The 19496-nt window shown below is 52.0% G+C and overlaps 1 protein-coding gene and 1 pseudogene across 3 annotated transcripts in view; both read right to left on the bottom strand.

Annotated features, from left to right (window-relative positions):
- The window catches only part of ATP2B2 (ATPase plasma membrane Ca2+ transporting 2), a 365210-nt gene that overhangs the window by 72203 nt on the left and 273511 nt on the right, over positions 1-19496 (bottom strand). For all 3 annotated transcript variants that reach the window (XM_065933889.1, XM_065933890.1, XM_065933891.1), the window contains 3 exons: positions 11784-11981; positions 6257-6514; positions 5118-5243 (listed from right to left, as the gene is read on the bottom strand). In XM_065933889.1, coding sequence (XP_065789961.1) covers positions 5118-5243; positions 6257-6514; positions 11784-11981 — 582 coding nt within the window. The remainder of the gene's footprint in view (positions 1-5117; positions 5244-6256; positions 6515-11783; positions 11982-19496) is intronic.
- Positions 2885-3118, bottom strand: LOC136167860 (cytochrome c oxidase subunit NDUFA4 pseudogene; annotated as a pseudogene).

The following is a 19496-nucleotide window of genomic DNA, read 5'->3' on the forward strand; positions in this document are numbered from 1 at the left end:
AGACAGCTGAATCTTTCTGAAGCCTGGTCTGCCCCCATTTGACAAATGGGGAAGCTGAGGGCCCAAGGGGCAGAGGTCGTAGCGGGAGCTGATGCAGAGCAGGCACTGGGGGGTTCTTCCTCTGTGTTTGATCCACATCATGAGGCGTCTCACAAGCACACCATTCACAAAAGATAGGCTCATTGGTTTAGGCATGTGGTCCCCAAAACAGCCCTGTGGGGTAGGCAGATGTGGGGGGGGGCCCAGTGACTACACAGACATGGACATGGACGCTCAGAGACGAAGCAACCTGTCCAGGGTCACAGGCTGGGCCACTGGACCCAGAACCGAGCATTATTTGCCTTCCTCTAGGCTGAGCCAATGTGCTCGATGTGATGTAGCGGTGTGTGTGTGGCAGGTGTGGGTGGGGGTTTCTCAGCTACCATGAGGACCCTGTAGGTGTCTCCAGGCTGGTCTCTCTGTATTTTCGGAGGGTCATCTGACCAGAAGGCCCAGCAAAGCCTTTAGCACAGCGGGAGGGTATGAAGAGTCTGGTCATGTGCAAAAAAAAAAAAGTGTCCAAATGACAGTTATGCAGAATTGAGAGCAATGGGGAAGATAGCAATCCAGGTGTACTCCCTGGAGGAGACAGGCTCATGAGGCTGTAGGTGGGGAGGAGTTACATGATGGAGAGATGGGGCCAGCCCAGAGAGGGGGAATGGTGACACATTCAGGATGAAGGGAGATGTGGGAAAAGGACACATAAGCTGTTGTCGTTCTCCCATTTTACAATTGAGGGAATGCAGGCTCAGAAAGAAGCTTGTCCAGGGTCTCCCAGCCAATGAGGGGCAGAGTCGGGATTTGAACCCAGGCCTATGTCACTCCCAAGTCCAGGCTCCTCAGGAGGAGCAGGGAATGGACCCAGCTCACCATGGGCATCCCTCTGGCAGCACCGTGCTAGGTACAGGCCTCACCTACATCACACACCAGGACATTGCTATCGTCCTCACAGGTAAACCGAGGCTCAGAGAAGTGAAGCGACATGCCCAAGGCCACACAGTGAGTTCATTCCAGCGCCCAGATCCAGCTCGGCCTGGCCAAGCTCTGCTCTTTCTACTACACAGTGCGGCCTCCCTCCTCACTCGGCAGACACTGCCTGAACCCTAAGGGGTGCAGGGCCTGGGGTGGAGCTTGGCTGACCTCCTGGCAGCCTCAGGCCCGGGGTCCCACCCACTTGGACCGGCCAAGGATGGAAGGGCCCACAAAAGTGAGGCCTGTTAGATCTGTTTGGGTGGCGGGGCTGTGGATAGTCTTGCTCTTTATCTGAGATGCTCTGCACAGCACAAAATTCAATCAGCATGACAGGCTGTGCCCGAATGGCTGAGTGCAGTGTGATGTCACAGGCCAACACAAGGGTCCCAGGTGGTGCCGGGGTGCAGGCCAAAGGGTGGTCAGGGAAGACTTCGTGGAGGAGGTGGCGCTGAGCAGATGAGCAGGAGTTAGGTGTGCAATAAGGAAGGAAAAGGGCCATCTGAGAGGAGTGAACGGCCTCACCAGAGGCAGGGCAGAGGAAAGGAAGCAAGGCGGGTCTGTAGCTGAGGTGCGGGTGAGGACGGGTGTACTGAATCTGTGACTGTCACCACAGGGAGGGGCATTGAAGGCAGTGTCTGCTCGTTGCTCCAGCCTCCTCTACAACTCCAGTCTGTCCAGGCCCTACTTACATACAATCAGTGACGGGGAACTCACTACCACACAGGCAGCCTCGTCTGTTCCTAGAATGGTTTGACTGTCACAGAATTCTCTTTCCAATCAGCTTGCTTTCCATCGGGCTGACTACCCCCCTTTCTTACTGTCTTTCCCCCTGGAGCTTGGGCTAAGTCACGGCCCTCCCTCCCCGTCACATTTCAGAATGTCGGCACTGCAGCTCAGAGTTCATTTTCTTGAGTCTAGTTCACCCTGCACTCTGGCCACCTTTTACGGGTCCTGACCCTCCCTGGGTGTGTGGGCTCTGCAAACCTGACGGGCACACTTTCCACACTGCAACAGGAGAGAGCTGCAGGGGAACCTGCTAGAAACCTCCCACCAGGTCGCCAGCAACGCAAGCACCAGCACAAACCAACCAAGATTCCCAGGCCTCGGCACAGCCTTCTCTGTCCTGCCCTCAAAAGACATCACGGGAGACCCTGGCTCCTGTTTCCTGACGCCCAGAGGCCCAGGGTCTCCTCCATTTGTCTTGACTTCCTGCCAGGTGGGTAGATTGAGACCAGAGTGGCTGACCCTGCTGGGGCTGGCCAGCCGACTTCCCGTCCACCTCTGCCCTGTTGCTCTTTTCCAGGGTCTCCACATCTGTGCCCACCCTCAGGGCTGCTTGGTGATGCTTCGTTCGGGTCAGTGATCCTGAACATTTTCTCTCCCCAGCCTCCTGCCAGGGAACTACCTCTCCTCTCCTCCAAACGGTCTGGAGCCTTCATCTCCCATCCACTCAGGCCCCGCACCTCCCCTCAACTCGCACTGAGCCTCATAACCCACCTCGCCGCTTCTCTCAAGGGTGCCCGCCTCTCTGACAATCACTTCAGCCCAGAGGTCAGGACCAAGGCCACAGGGCGATGACCATTTACAGAACCCCCACGTGGCTCTGAGTTCCCAGAGGGCAGTTATGGCTTTCCATGATCACTCGGTCGGACCCCCGGCCCTTTGCACTTATTGTCCCTCTTTCTGGAATGCTTTCTTTCTTTCTTTTTTTTTTCAAGTTTCAGACTATTTATTCATCAGTGTAAACCCCAACATAACACACCAACATGATTTCATGCATTTAGAGGGGAAATATTTCCTGGTTAAGTGGAAAATTATGCAGATGGCTTCTGGAAGACCTTCATTCTAAGCAGCTTTAAGTGAAATGTTTCATTTAGAAGCCTGGACCTCCTTTCTTCAGTTTGCTGTAGTCTATATTCACAGAGTAAAACTTGTACTGATCATTAGGACCTAGTTGGTTCCAGGGTTCTGGGTTATTCTTTCTCTCCCAACTGACGTCGGGATTGAACAATGCCAGGCGTGTGACATACAGAGATGCTCCGATAAATATGAAGAGGGGGATCAAGCTAGGATGCTTCTTGGCCTGACCGATGATCTGGCGGAGCATGGTTGCGACAGAGGCCTCGAGTCCAAACCGACAGAAAAACTAACCCGCAAGGCTGGAGATTTAGCACTCACCGCACCTGAGGAATGCTCTTTCTCTCACTGCTCTGCCTTTAGCTCAAATGCACCTCTTCACACACACTTTTCCTTGACCACTAAGATTCCCATCCCCTTCCTCAGGGTCTCTATCTCACTACAATGATGTAACGTCTTCACCTGACTTATCTCCATCTGAAACTGTGGCACGTATCTGCTTCTTTGTTCCTTTCTTGTCAGTTTCTTTTACCAGATTCTAAGCTCCAGGAGGGCAGGCACCTTGCTTGTTCCATGAACCACTGGCATACAGCAGGTGCTCAATAAATGAATAACTGAATAAGTTCTTGATAAGTAAATGCCCCAGACCCGATTCTCAGTTCTTTTTACCATCACAGCCTGTAGACATGCACCCCTTCCTCTTTGTAACGTTTCTAGGAAATTCCGCCCTCCTTTAGACCTCTGTGCCTCTGCTAGGAGGACCCTTTCTCCACAACTCTGCCTGGTGGGCTTCTACCGGTCCTTTAAAACCCCGCTCAATTCTACCTCTTCTAGATGGTTCTGTCCCCTTGGTTTTCTCACACCTCCCTCACTCCTCTTCTATGGACTTAGCTATTTGCAAGTCTACCCCCTGCCCCCTGCTCCTGCTTACTCAGGTTAGAGGTTTCCAAGGGCGGGGGGTGAGTCTGTACCATCGTGGGGAGGGGGGGAGGTGTCCCACTGCTCAGCCTGGCCCAGAGCAGCTGCTCAGATGATGTTTGCTGAGCACTGCTGGACAGCAATGCCTTTTTGGTGTCCTGCTCAGAGGAGGTATTTCATCTGACTGGTGCCTCACCTCTGCAGGGTCACCCCTCCTTTCTTGCCCCCCCTGCAGCGGTCAGACAGATCTTAAAAACACAAACGGGATCAGCTTACTGCCGGTTCCAGAGAGTACTTATCACACTCAGCACTTTTATAAACTCCTGAGCACGGCGCACCAGGCCTGACATCTGACCCCTCCATCTTGCTCCCAGTCCTGCCTCAGGGCCTTTGCACGTGCCATTCCTGCTGCCGGTATACTCATCCTCTGGAAAGTTGCGAGACCAGCTCTGTGTCATCATTCACACCTCAGCTTACAGGCCTCCACGACCTCCCCATTGACCTGCTGTATTTTCATTGTGTATCGGTCATTGCTGTTATTCAGTTATCAGTCATGTCTGACTCTTTGCTACTCCATGGACTGCAGCACGCCAGGCTTCCCTATCCTTCACCATCCCCCAGAGTTTGCTCAAACTCATGTCATTGAGTCGGTGATACCATCCAACCATCTTAACCTCTGTCATCTCCTTCTCCTTCTGCCCTCAATCTTTCCCAGTATCAGGGTCTTGTCCAATGAGTCAGTTCTTCACATCAGGTGGCCAAAGTATTGGAGCTTCAGCTTCAGCATCAGTGCTTCCAATGAATATTCAAGGATGATTTCCTTTAGGATGGACTGGTTGGATATCCTTGCTGTCCAAGGGACTCTCAAGAGTATATCTATTACTCTTTGGAAATTTCACATTGTCTGACCCCTCACGACACCACAGGCTCCTCAAGGCTGGGGCCTCATCTGTCTTAGGCCCCAGTCCCCAGACCAGCGCCTGGCACACAGTATGCCTCTAAAACAACGGCCACCAGACTGATTCTTTCTTGTCCCTAATGAGAACAGACTTCCATGTTCAACTTTCAGAAAACCAATTCGCTAGAATGTAAGTTCCATGGTTGGAGGGGGCAGGAATTCATCGTCAGTTTTATTCACTGGGCTCATCCCAGGGCCTGGAGAAGTACTGAGTACACAGTAGACTTAATGCATGTCTGCTGGGGAAAAGGAGGGAGTTCTTGGTTGGGGCCGAGCTGGCCAGAGACCAAAGGCTCTGAGACCCCCGGCCTCATCAAGGGGGCACGGGCAGGAACTGGCAACGGGAATGAGCCCACCGCGGGCCGCAGCTCACCTGACAACAGCATGGGGTCCTTGTCCACCGACTTGCGCACCTGGTCAGACTCTCCAGTCAGGGAGCTCTCATCGATCTTGAGGTCGTTGCCCTGGATGAAGAGGCCGTCGGCAGGGAGGAGGTCGCCTGGTGGGAGGAAGGGCAAGGGGGGCGGTCAGCAGGGTCTCAGGGGCTGGAGAGGCTGGAATATTCCCTTCAAGCATGATTGCAAGGAGGAGTCGACTTCTGGAACAGGCTGCCTAGTGCCCCCAGGGTGCAGGAACCAAGGTGGCGTCCATCAGAGGCCAATGGGCAGCTGAAGCCGGGGCCGGGTGAAGGGCAGCGGGCCTGGAGCACTGAGGTTGGGTCCTGCCTCTATCTGAGCTTGAGTGGGCATGTCCTTCAGTTTCTAAAGTGCTTTGCTTGGCATGGCATGAATTTAGGGCCCAGATTTCTCAATGATTCATTCTTCTCTGGCCTCAACTATGGTTTGGGGAAATTCTTTGGGAAGGGACTAACCTGTCTTGACTAGGCTGAATAGACCCCAAGACAGGAATATTATCGGAGGATAATATGGCTGGTGAGAAGGGGTCCTCTAATCTTTCCCCCTTCTCTTACCTCTACTTACCTAGAACATATCTCAACTAAATCCGCTTTGGCACCAGCCTGCTCACTTTCTCCACGGCAGCATCACAGGCCTGGAATGTTTTCCCATTCCTGTCAACTCCCCATAACACCTTCTCTAGCACAACAATCATCCATTAACAGCCAAATCAGAGAAGGGAAAGGGATTTCACTTTCTCAGCCCACTCTGAGCGTTAGTGGTCCTTGGAGTGCTGGGTTGAGAAGTCATCTGATGATGCTATCGCAGGTTTCAGTTGAGATCGATTAGTAATGTCTGCTAAGGGTAGATGTTTAGAGAGTGGTGGTATATGTGTCGTGCATTTGCCATTTTTTGGTTTAAATGCATTCTGGAATCCTACCTCCTCCAGAAAGGAGCCTTCCACCTCTTCAAGAAGCTCAGAAGATATCTTAGCTTGGGGTCAGCCTTCAGGAATCCACCCTCTGCTCTGGGCCCACTTCTCTGGGTCTGCCTGGCCCATTCCCACCCCGGCCTGGACTCCAGTTCTAGCCCCCAGCTCAATAGTGGGGTCACTTACCATATTTGACCTGGGCGATGTCCCCAACCACGATCTCAGCCACAGGGATCTGGACCACCTGGCCAGCCCGGACCACAGTGAACTTCTGCTCCTGCTCAATGCGGCTCTGCAGGCCCCGGAACTGCTTCTCTTTGCTCCAGTCATTGAAGGCCGTGACCAGGACCACGCAGATGACCGACAGGAGGATGGCGGCCCCCTCGATCCAGCCCGCCTCTGCCTCCCCTTCATCCTCTGCCCCGCCCTGGGCTGTCGCACATCCTGCACAAAGCGGAAGGAAGCAGGAGGGGTGGGTCAGCCGGGGAAGGGGCCGCACGGTCATCTACAGTGCAGGTGCTTTAGGGTCTAAAAGAAGGCAGGTTTGCTAACATCCTTTCCTTCCATTTTTCCAGCAACTGTGAGGCAGGCCTCTAGGCTGGGGCAGGACCTGCCCTCTGACAAGCTGGGTCCGAGCCCTGCTGCTGCCCTTCTCTGGTCCTGGGCAAATCACTGCCCTCCCTGAGCTGCGGTGTGCTCGTCTGCAAAACGGGTCACGGAGGCCAGGCTCCAAGGGAGGAAGGTCAAAGCTCCGGGCAGTGCTCAGCACACAGGAGGGTCTTATGCGGCTCTCGTTGGATCTGAGCCTCCAATACACAGTGAGGACAGCGATGCCCCGAGCCACCTGTGTGACCTACAGCCTGATGACTACATGGGGCCTAGGAAGGGCAAGAAAGTAGAGGTGTAGGTTCCTTCCATCACCCGGAGCCACAGACCCTGAGAACACCTCCTGCTGCTCTGGGGCAATCAGGAGAAAGATGAGGAAGGGGAAGAAAGAGGGGTGTGGCTGGGCCCTGCTGAGGTCACCTCTGGGCTCCCTTGGACTGGGGCAGGGACAGGATCTGGAGATTGTGACCATAGGATTTGGGGAGACTGCAACTGCCCCCTTGGACCCAGGGTTTTCTAAGGTGTGTCTGTGTGACTTTGGGGAACCCACTTGGCCTTTCTAGGCTTCCCTGTAATTGTTCATCAGTAAAATGGAGAAACTACTTCCGAGGTGGTTACCAGGGCCCGGCATCAAATAAGGACTCTCAAAACTGGTCAAGTCACAAACATTTTCTAAGCATGTGCTGGTCACTCTGCTGGCTCTCTGGCACTAGGGAGCTGTCATGGGCAGGGAGTTGGCAGCAGGGGTTATGCCTACCCTAGCCCTGCCGTGAAAGTGCCTTGTGACCCCCAATAGGCGTCTAGAGGTCTCGGAGCCAAGTAAGCAAACAGGGAGGGGTTCTGGGTACGGCAAGGCAGTCTAGTGCTGGTCCATCACCAGCTCTGTTCTGCGGCTCCCAGGTGGCACCGGTGGTCAGGAGCCTGCCTGCTAACGCAGGAGACGTAAGAGATGCGGGTTTGATCCCTGGTGGGGAAGGTCCCCTGGAGGAGGGCATGGCGACCCACTGCAGCATTCTTGCCTGGAGAATCCCATGGACAGAGGAGCCTGGCGGGCTACAGTCCACAGGGTTGCACAGAGTCGGACAAGACTGAGCGACTTAGTACACAGCATCATTTTAAAGGCAACTGCTGCAGCCTAAGTCTGCCACGGCAGGGGGTGGTCCAGGCACCAAGGAAGGTTCAGAGCACAGGCCGGGGCCTGGGTGTCAGGGAGAGTAAGTCACAAAGTTCGAGAACTCCATTCTGCAGGACAAGAGTGTGTTCAGCTGCCCTTATCAACCCAGTGCGGCCTGAGCTGGTGTCTCAGCTGGAAGAGGTGAGGGGCAGTAGAAAGAACCAGAAGCTTGGAGTTCCAAATCCAGCTCTCCTGCCTTCACGCTGTGTGACCTTAGGCAAGCCCTTCCCTCTCCGGGCCTTGGCTCCCGCCTCTCTAGGATGGAGGCGACCCCAGGCATCTGAGAGCAGGGCTGTGGGGCACCCCTTCAGGAGCCTGATCTCTGTTCCCACTGCACCCCCTCTACCCCCTGCCCGCTGAGTTCTAAGCTTGCACTGCACTGGGTCACCTGAGGTCACTTATCCGGGTGGCGCTGACTCAACCTGGTCCCTTTCTGAGGAAAGGCAGCCGACAGACAGGCACGCGGGCGCGGAAGCCAGAACGCCTTGGTCTGAGTCACGGTTCTGCCGGTTCCCGGAGTCTGACCTTGCAAGTCATTTACCATCTCAGGGCCTCGGTTTCCTGGGTAATAAGATTACCTGCCCACAGGGCTGTTGTGAGGGTCAAGGGAGTGTCAAATGAACTTTTACCCTAAAAGCTTCCAACTAGCGGTGGCTCTAAAAATAGTAGGAATTACCCTCCTTATTATGCTTTTGTGTTGCGCTCTTAGCTTTGTTTGAGGCTTATGCAAGAAGCAGTGTACCATCTTCTTCTCTGTTTTCTACAAAATTTCTGCAAAGAATGCTGCCCATTATGAATCTCTCATAATGGCCTGGGCTTCCCAGGTGGCGCTAGTGGTACAGAATCCGCCTGCCAATTCAGGAGACGTAGGAGACGCTGATTCGATCCCTTGGATGGGGAAGATCCCCTGGAGGAGGACATGTCAACCCACTCCAGTATTCTTGCCTGGGGAATCCCATGGACAGAGGAGCCTGGTGGGCTACAATCCATTGGGTCGCAAAGTGTCGGACACGACCGAAACAACAAGGCATGCTCGCACATAAGGTCCTATGTGTAAGTTCATCCCACAGTTCATTGTCAGGGAATGTGCTATCTTCTTAAAGAACTTCCTTTACTCCTAACTGATAACTTGAGCTATGCAAATCATCCTAATTCACTTTCTGCTTTGGTTGTCACGAAGTTCAAAGTCAAATTTATATCTCAATCAAGGGAGCAGACTTATTTGCTTTAAACCCTCTTTGGAAAGAGGTGATGCAGAAAAAAGGAATCAACTAGTAATATTAAGTAAAAAAAAAAAATCGAGGTAGCTGACCAGATAGACTTGGTTATCCAGTTTCTCAGGAAATTCTGGCATGGGAGGGAATGGGGAAGCAGCTGTACAAGGAACCTCAGAAACCACCTCCTCATTTGGGCAAATGAGGCCCATAGAGATTATTTCTTACATTTGGTTTCCACTTTTTATTTGCTTGCTTGAAGCAGTGAACCTAGAAGGATGATCTGTTTATGAAGCACATTAAGATGCCTAATAATAATTAATAACAAAGTATTTATATTTTTGTTCTAATGCCAAATCAGATTATAAAAATCTAACAGCAAAACAATATATCTTATGTAATCCTACATAGCCCACGGTTTATGCGTATATATTTATCAGTCTGCCTATCTTTCTGTTTACATATAGACGTGTAGAGGGATTCAGGCTTAAAAAACTTTGCCATGATAAAGGCAAGCTGCATGGAGTTGGTGAAGCCTAGCCCTTGGCAGGCGCTCAGTATTTGGAATTAAAGGAAGAATGGAGGCTGAGGTTTTCTTTTCTTAAAGTAGAAGTTTAGTTGATTTACAAGGTCGTGTTAGTTTCAGGTGTATAGCATAGTGATATATCTATTCTTTTTCAGATTCTTTTTCCTTAGATGTTATTACAAAATATTGAGTGGTGTTCCCTGTGCTGTATAGTAGGTCCTTGTTGGTTATCTATTTTAGTGTCTATTAGTGTGTATATCGGAGAAGGCAATGGCACCCCACTCCAGGACTCTTGCCTGGAAAATCCCATGGATGGAGGAGCCTGGTAGGCTGCAGTCCATGGGGTCATGAAGAGTCAGACACAACTGAGCGACTTCACTTTCACTTTTCACTTTTATGCGTTGGAGAAGGAAATGGCAGCCCACTCCAGTATTCTTGCCTGGAGAATCCCAGGGATGGGGTCGCACAGAGTCGGACACGACTGAAGTGACTTAGCAGAAGCAGCAGCAGTGTGCATATGTTAATCCCAACCTCCTCATTTATTTATGAGGTTTTCCACTAGGGCTCCCGAGTCCTAAGTGGGTTTGCTTCAGAACCCTCCCTGGGTGAGTGGGACAGTACTTCCTCCATCCATCAAGCAATGGCCCCATTCAGAACCCAGGCCATATTTCAGGACGCCCTCTCAAGCCCGAGACGTGCCACGCGGCAGAGCGTGCTCAGCATCGGCCCCACCAGGGTGTGCTGGCCCTGAAGCAAGCACAGGATCGGGACTGAGAGTCCTCCTCCTCAAGGCACCCAGTGTGAGATCCCCAACGGGGATGCAGGGAAGGAAGCCCAGGGTGGTTCCCCTGACGGTGCAGCAGGTCCAGCATCTCTGGGAGCCCTCTGCATGCCAGGCTGTCCACGCACCCCTCCCCCACCTCCTTGTTATAACCTCTCCAGGTGACGTCTGTTGGCCTGTTTAGCAGATGGGGAAACTGAGATTCACAGAAGGAAAGTGATTTGCTTAAGGGCCATACAAAAACAGGAGGCGAGCTGGATTTGGCCGTGGGCTGACGTTTGAGATCCATGTTCTAGAATATCAGGTGCATAGGGCTCTGACGTCCTCATGGGCTTTCTCACAGTTGGGGGCCTCAAGGAGCCCAGTGTTGGGACCGAAAGGGGATCACTCAGAAGTTAGAGCGCCCAGAGGGCAAGGGGCCTGAGGCTGACACCATGTGAGATCGAGCACGGATACACCCTGTGGGTGGGCAAATAGGAGGGTCTGTCCTCAGCTTAGAGAGTGCGGACCCTGCAGAGAGCAGCTGGATAGAAGTTTGGGGTCACTCTCCCTTGAACTCCAATCAACATCACCAGAGAGTGGCCACAAAGAAGGCTGAGCGCCAAAGAGTTGATGCTTTCAGACTGTGGTGCTGGGGAAGACTCTTGAGAGTCCCTTGGACAATAAAGAGATCAAACCAGAAAATCCTAAAGGAAATCAACCCTGAATATTCACTGGAAGGACTGAAGTTGAAGCTCCAACACTTTAACCACCTGATGTGAAGAGCTGATTCATTGGAAAAGACCCTGATGCTGGGAAAGATGGAAGGCAGGAGGAGAAGGGCATGACAGAGGATGAGATGGTTGGATGGCATCACTGACTCAATGGATATGAGTTTGAGCAAGCTCTGGGGGATGGTGAAGGACAGGGAAGCCTGGCGTGCTGCAGTCCATGGGGTGGCAAGGAGTGGGACACAACTGAGCGACTGAACAACACCAAGAGCGTGGTCTGGGCAGTGGTGTCTTTAACAAGCCCCACCGCAAAATCTGGGGGCTCTTTCTTAGCTGGTGACCTGGAGCAAGTTAACACACTCCCCTGAGCCTTGGTTTCCTCATCTTTAAAATGGGCATAATCATGGCCCCTACGTCATGGGGCTGTTGGAGAACGGTATCTCGGCCTGCAGCTCAGCACGCTAAGCGCCCGACAAACGCTCACTCTAATGTGACCATGGTTGATCCAACCTCTGCATTTCCCACATGGGAGAAGGCGGGCCAGGCGCTCTCAGCCCCGGGTCCAACTCAGCCACCCACTACCCCTTGGGCCTCAGTTTCCCAGCCTGGAGGGAACGGTGGCCTTGAGCCCCAGGTGCCCCGAGGTATGGCCGGGCACGCGTGCTACAGGCCAGGAGCGGGAGGTCCCAGGTACCATCTTACCTTCGTTGTTCTCGCCGGGCGGGTGGTAGAAGGAGAGCCCCAGGGAGATGATGGCGGCGATTTCCAGAATGATCAGCGTCACGTCCTGCAGGGCCTCCCACACGAGCTGCAGGAAGGTTTTTGGCTTCTTTGGAGGTATAAAGTTTTGCCCAAAAATCTGCTTTCTCTTCTCCAGGTCTGGAGCGGTGCCTGGCAAACCTGTGGACAGAGTGCAGAGAGGTTGGCCTGGGGGTCCTGGGGAGACACACATGGCCAGGAATCACCCTGAGGGGGGTGGCCGTGTGGCAGGGGGAAAGCGAGAAGGGAAGAGAGGCAAAAACAAGGCAGGAAGCTGGCAGGAACCCACCAGGAGCCTGTGCCCAATGCTAGCTTCGACCCAGAAGATCTCCTAAACAGCATCACTAGCGTGCTGGAGTTGGAGGACTCGGGCGTTCTGCTGTTCCAGTTGCGGAGAACCCGGGGTCCAGTATGTACTCTCATAGACAAGCTAACACATCACAGGGTCTAGGACTCCAACAGTCTTTCGTTCATCCAGTTATTCATTCAACCCCTATTTCTCTGCACGCCTGCCCCGTGCGCGTGCTGGGTGAGTCCTGCGAAGGGAAGAGCCCCTTGCTCAGGGCTCAGTGATCCTGGGATCCTACAGTCTGTGGTTCAGGGGTACAGGAGATGGACATGTCTCCAAAATGGGGTTCTGGGTCCTGAGCCTCTTCTGATGTTCATAGTAAGACGCCCACCTACTGCCTCCAAGAGCCAGACTGGCTGAGACCCTGCAGAAGAGCCTGAGGATGTCCTGTTCCCCAAGAGACCTCCCCCCACCCCACTGGCCTTGCCTATCAGTACAGGTAGCGCTGGAGATCCACTGTCCTGCCTGTTCAGTGGGAGGAAGGGAGCTTGAGCTGGGTTATGCCCCTTTCATAGATGGGCCTTCATGAGACCCAGCTGTGGCCGTGGCACACTCTTGGGACCCGAGGACCCAGGCCGGCCCTGGTCTAAGCACATGGAAATGTTGCCCCCAGCCTCCCACATACTGGCTAGTATGTGTTCACAGTGAAAGGCGTTAGTCTATCAGGCGTGTCCAACTCTTTGGTGACCCCATGGACTGTAGCCTGCGGGCTCCTCTGTCCATGGGATTCTCCAGGCATGAATACTAGAGTGGTTTGCCATTTCCTTCTCTAGGGGATCTTCTTGAACCAGGGATCGAAACTGCATCTCCTGCATTGCAGTTGGGTTCTTTACCACTGAGCCCCCAGGGAAGCCCCCAGGTGAGGATATTGGGTCCTTATTGTTCAGTTAAGACAGTGGGGTCATTAATCACGACCTCCTGGAGGAATAAGACTGAAGAGATGGGTTTTCAGTGAGATGGAGAGGAGGCTGGACCTCAGTTTCGGCATGAAGGATGGACTTGGCTGAAGGGCTGAAAGTGGGGACTGGTGGCTGTGACAGCCTTATATCCGAAGACAACTGTTATGGAGACCTACAGGTAGGAGAGTCCACCTGGTCCAGGCCACCGACCATGCCCTTCCCAGGAGGAGAAATTTAAAGTCTCCTCACCCTCAGGCTGAAAATTAACAGTGCCTATTTTGGGAGCAAAACTACCAGGCTGGTGTGAGAGATGAATGGTGCTGGAGATTCAATTTAGATTAAAGGGCATCTCACCATTTAGTATATTAAAAATTAAAATACTGTGTCAAATATCCACTGGACAAAGCCAGGAAGGCCTTGAAAATTCAGAGACACAAATACCCAGCAGTTGATTGCAGACACTGTGTGGAACCACAGATTTTTGAACCTGAGTTTCTTTTTGTACAAAAGGCAGAGGACAGAGTATTGGGTGGGGAGTCAGGTTTGTGGATGAACTTGGGCTGGTTGTTTCATCCCCTGGAAACTCAGTGTTCTCATCAATAAAATGGGAACAAAATAAACCTGAGGCTGTGGTAAGCCGTACACCGCAGAGGAAGGGGTGTGGAGGCTCTCTGTGAACAGTTTAGGTGAGGGACGTGTGCTCTCATGGTAAAAAAACAATGTCCTAGCATGTGGCTCAAGTCTTCTACTGGAGTCAGAATTTGTATCTGTTAATTATGTGCAAGAAGAGAACTGAATTCAGAATGTGGGTTCCTTCGCTGAACAGGAATGCTTGGCTGTAAAGACCGCAGTGTCATCGAATACCTGAGGAAGCTTTGCCCCAAAGTGCATCTCTGTCCAGCCAGACTGGACACACATGGGCTTTTCCCCCAGGCTCTGAGCCTTGGTCCTGGCCAGTTCCCATCCCTCTGCTTGCTCTTCTTAGCCATTTCAGACTCAGCCTTGAGGATTGCAAACAGCAGCCTTCAGGGTACTGGAGAGGTCTTACTGGACTTCCCTGGTGGTTCAGAGGCTGGAAGTTCATCTGCCCATGCAGGGAACACGGGTTCTATCCCTGGTCCAGGAAGATTCCAAGTGCCTTGCAGGGTTGACGGAGGCTCAGGACCACGACATGTGTAAATAGTGCCTGGTACACGCTGGCCCTGATAGACGCAGCCGTGACCACTAACTGCCACCACTGCCACTAACAAGCACGCTGCCACTTGTGACCATCACTACTCCTAACGGCCACACCACCGCTACCAGCTACCACACCGCCTCTGCTGTGTTGGTCTGGGCCTGGGATGTGCCTCCCAGATGTTTTGCCCCCGTCTTACCTTCTGTCAAAGACCTGGGTTGGGTGCATTTTCACCTGCTGTGTGACCTTGCGTGGCTCACTCTCCCTCTCTGGGGGCCCGCAGGCTCTCTCACCATCCTATCCTGGTGTCGATGGGCCCTCAGCGGGGGGAGGTGTCTCTGTGATACGTCATGGCCCCTGGCGGGGTTTCCTGAGGACCCAGGGGCTCACACACAGACCTGGCGTCCAGCCCCACACGGTTCAGGCGGATGCGGTGCACACCCATGGATGTGGCTTTCAGCGCTGGTGGGAACGCGCCTGACCACAGCCCTGGCCCGCTTCTTGGTTACACGCGGACGCAGTGCCCCTAGTTGTGTGCGCACACGTAGACGCGGCACACGATGAGATCAGCTGCTTGTGAGCACCCACAGACACTGTGTCCCTCCAGCCTTTGTGACACACACGGACACAAATCTCTCCACTGACTTAAGTCCCCAAGTTCAGCTGCATCTCCACCCCTACCTCTGCTGTAGGATTTCCTAGACCCATGAAACCTCTCAGCTCATGGCTCTAGAATTTCTATGTCAACAGGAAACTGGGTGTTGGTGGGGAGGTTGGGACCGGATGGTGAGGATCTGGTGGGAAGGTGGGTGGCCAGGAGTTCATCTAGAACCTGTGAAGATATCAATTATCTGCAGCAAAGAATTGAAGGGTCCAGTGGAGGTGAAGGCGCTGGATAGGGTTGCCAGACAAAATACAGGATGACCAGTTAAATTTGAATTTCAGATAAACAGCAAATAATTTTTAAGTTATGTCTCCTCTAATATTGGGGACAAACTAATAAAAATTATTTTTTTATCTGGAATTCAAATTTCACTGGATATGGTATACTTCTCTTTGTTAAATCTGGCCACTCTATTCCAGAAGCACCCCCCCACCATCCCCTGCCCCAGATTCCCCCATTGCTGGAGCAGGACAAGTTCTGTGGTCAGCCAGTTTCACTCTCCCATTTGACAGGTGGGAAAAGTGAGGCCCAGAGACGGGGAAGTATCTTGGCTCAGATACAGTGATTCAGCTGCAAAGTCGGGGTTGGACTCCTGACTCCTGGCCCAGGCCCTTTTCACCAAAACGTTCTCATCTTGCTCATCAGCTTAAAAACAAACTGAGCCTTAAGGCACACACAAAATTATGGACATTTCATATTCTCTCTCCATCAGCGTCGTTTAAGAGATTTGATTCAAACTGTCCTTTTGTGACCTCTGAGTAGCCTTTATCTCATCCTTTTGGGGAACAGGAGGCCAGAAAAGCCGCTTTTCTCTTCTTCTGTGAAGGGCTCTTTTTGTTGAACACAGACATCTGCGATGTCATCACGAGAGGTGCAACATCCCTGTTGGTCCAGGACGGGGCGCTCTGCTGAGTGGCTGCCTGCAGCCTCAGGAAAGCTTCCAGAAGCAGAGGGACCAAATTCCAGCCTCAACCTGCTACTTGGGCAAGTGACACTCCCTCTCAGAACCTCAGTCACTTCATCTGTAAATTGGGGCAGAGGGGAGACTCGCTGTTTTTGCCTGCTGGGGTGCAAATGAAAGGCATACAACTATATGAGAAGTGTCCGGCACACCATAGGTGCCCAGAATCCGGGCAGAAAATCTCTGAGCTCAAATGCAGCCTCACATGGCATTGACAGCAGTGACAGAGTATTCACTTCTTTTCATTGTGACCTTGAGTGACCCCTTTGGAGAGGCAGGACGAACTCCTCTGGCCCACCCCACACCGCCACCCCGTTCTTTCCAGTATGCTGGGGCTGCAGACAGAGGGGCACTAAATGCACCATCTGTGCTCTCCGGTGATCATCACTCAGCACGTGTAGCTTGCATTCACCTCTGGCCATTCTATAAGACGAGGATTACAAAGTCCATTTTGTGGATGGGGAAACTGAGGCTCAGAGAGGTCAAGTGACTTGCTCAAGGTCACATAGCTACAGCTGGGATTGGACCCCACGTCTTTGAGAATCTATAGGTGTACTATTTCTATATCATGCCAGGGTGCCTATTTCAGGGCCCTGCACCTAAAAGTCAATAACCCCACCATTTCCCCTGTTCTGGAGACAGCTTTGAGCTATAAACACAGACTTGGCAACAGACAAGAGCTAACTCCCAGGGATTTCAGGCACCTGAAGAAAATGGGAAAATTTAGTCACCAGGCTCAGAGTTGCTAAATATTTGTGTTGTCACTGTAGCGTGGGTACCTCCATTAGCATAAATAAAAGTCTTACATTTTGAAAGGAAAAAAAAAAAAACCACAAGCCCTTCAAAAGCTATAACATTTATAGAAAAATGCATTTCCATCTTTGGAAAGTGAGTGGGCTAAATCCACTGTGGTGCATCCAGTCCATAAAATATTATGCAACAATTAGAAAATGCAATCATTTATATGTACTAATATAACACAAACTGAGTGAAAAAGGCAAGTTGCAGAGCAATTTGTACACTTTGATTCCATTTATACAAAACAGAAAACTCAATAAAGCCATAGTTTTTATTTCCTATAGGTAATATATACATAAATATGTAGCAAAGCTTCTGTAAGGATCTGTTTCAAACCCATGATGGTGGAACCTCCGGGGAGGAAAAGAGCAATCCGATTGGTTGCAGTGGTTGGGACTCTAACTTGGACTAAAATATTTTTATTTTAACCCAGGAGAATGTATTCACGTTTTATTTGAATGATTCAAAGTTTAATTTAAAGGGGGAATTCAATATGTACTGTAAGAAAATGTACACTTATTTCCATATAAGCTTTTGATATGAGGGGCTTCCCAGGTGGTGCTAGTGGTAAAGAATACCCCTGCAATGCAGGAGACACAGTTTGATCCCTGGGCCAGGAAGATCCCCTGGAGGAGGAAATGGCCCTGCTTTTAGATATGAACTTGGAGACAAATATTCCTGGGTTAAAAACTTGGCTTCATCACTTACTACCTGTGTGTCCCTCCACTCAAAGGAATACTTAACTCAGATCTGACCACTCCCCTTCACTGCCTGCCTATCAGTTCAGGAAGACTTCAGCTAGCCATCTTCCTGCTGCCACCCTCAGCCCATTCTCCACCTAGTGGTCAGAGGGATGTTTTAAAAGCATGAAGTCAAACCCTTGTTGAAGATGCTCCAGGGGCTTCCATTGCACAGAGAGAAACCTGCTCTCCTTGCCAAGATCTGGAAGGCCCTGGACAGTGTGACCTCTGCTTTCTTTTAAGTCTCATTCCCCCACCCTGCCAATACACTCCAGCGCCACCAGCCTCTCTAGTACAGCTTCAGTACAAGTGCTCTCCTGCCTCAGGGCCTTTGCACATGCTGTTCCTGCTGCCTGGACTGCTCTCCCCTCTCATTCACACTGAACTTGGCTGAACCTGTCTCTCTGTCCCCTTCAGATTGGACCTGTTTTTGAACATTCTCATAGCTCACTGAACTTCCCTTTCATTTTTATTATTTTAATCATTAATAGTGTGAAAGTGAAAGTTGCTAAGTCATGTCTAACTCTGCAACCCCACAAATTATACAATCAAAGGAATTCTCTGGGCCAGAATACTGGAGTGGGTAGCATTTCCCTTCTCCAGTGTCTCTTCCTGACCCAGGAATTGAACTGGGGTCTCCTGCATTGCAGGCAAATTCTTTACCAACTCAGCTATCAGGGAAGCCCCAATAATAGTGTAATTGCATGCTAAGTCACTTCAATTGTGTCTGACCTTTGCAACCCTATGGACTGTAGCCCACAGGGCTCCGCTGTCCATAGTATTCTCCAGGCAAGAATACTGGAGTAAGTTGCCGTTCCCTCCTCCAGGGAATCTTCCTGATCCAGGGATCGGAACTGCGGCTCCTGCATTGCAGGCAGATTTTTTACCGCTGAGCCCCCTGGGAATCCTCCAAGGGGCTAACTGTCCCTATTTCCTCAGGTGATGAACATAACGGACGCAGCATTGCACTTGGTGCAGGGAAACACCTCGACGAATGAAAACCATTGCTGGTACTATTATTATCTCATAAGGAACTGTGGCAAGAGTTCTTGTGCCCCAGCCTCTCGGTCCTCCATGACCCCGCACTGCAGCCGTGGTGGGCAGCTCCGAGCACACTGGCCACACCCTTCACGTGCCCTCCAAATCTACCTTCAGCTTCAGGGCTCTTCCTGCATCTGTGGGTTCATTTGGTGCCACTAAGCAGGGGGCCCACAAGTGCCGAGAATCACCCCAAACCACACCCAGCGGGAGCTGGGAGTCAGGATAGACACTCCAGCCCTGTACCTTTGGAGGGACAATTCTCAGGTGCTTCCCACATGCTCCTTGCCAAGGTCAAGTGGGACATAGCCCCAGGCCCCAGCAGCGTAATCAAGTCACCAGCACACCCCCAGTGGCATTTCTCTCTTCCTTGTTTTCTTTTCTTGCTCTCTCACTCCTGAGATGACTCCCAAACAAACCACCTGCACCCCACCCCTGGCTCACACTCTGCTTTTGGGGAACCCAAACAAAAACCTTTCCCTGGTGGCTCAGATGGCAAAGAATCCACCTGTGATGCAGGAGACCTGGCTTCGCTTCCTGGGTTGGGAAGATCCCCTGGAGGAGGGCATGGCAACCCACTCCAGTATTCTTGCCTGGAGAATCCCCATGGACGGAGGAGCCTGGTGGGCTACAGTCCATGGGGTCGTAAAGAGTCGGACCCGACTGAGCGATTAATACACACACACAAAAACAGGTCGTGAGGAGTGAGTGCGGGAGGCTGGGGCCTGGCCTCCCATCTTGATCTTCCTCTAATTACTCACTGGCCATGTGACCCCGCTGGGCCTCTGCTTCCTCTCGACTGAGGAGCTTGGTAAAAGTAAAAGTGAAGTTGCTCAGTCGTGTCCAACTCTTTGCGACCCCATGGACTGTTGCCTACCAGGCTCCTCCGTCCACGGGATTTTCCAGGCAAGTACTAGAGTGGGTTGCCAATTCCTTCTCCAGGAGATACTCCCGACCCAGGGATTAAACTTGGGTCTCCTGCAATGTAGGCAGATGCTTTACCATCTGAGCCACCAGGGAGGCCCTTGTT

This window comes from Muntiacus reevesi, chromosome 4 (assembly GCF_963930625.1).
Source record: "Muntiacus reevesi chromosome 4, mMunRee1.1, whole genome shotgun sequence".
NCBI lineage: Eukaryota > Metazoa > Chordata > Mammalia > Artiodactyla > Cervidae > Muntiacus > Muntiacus reevesi.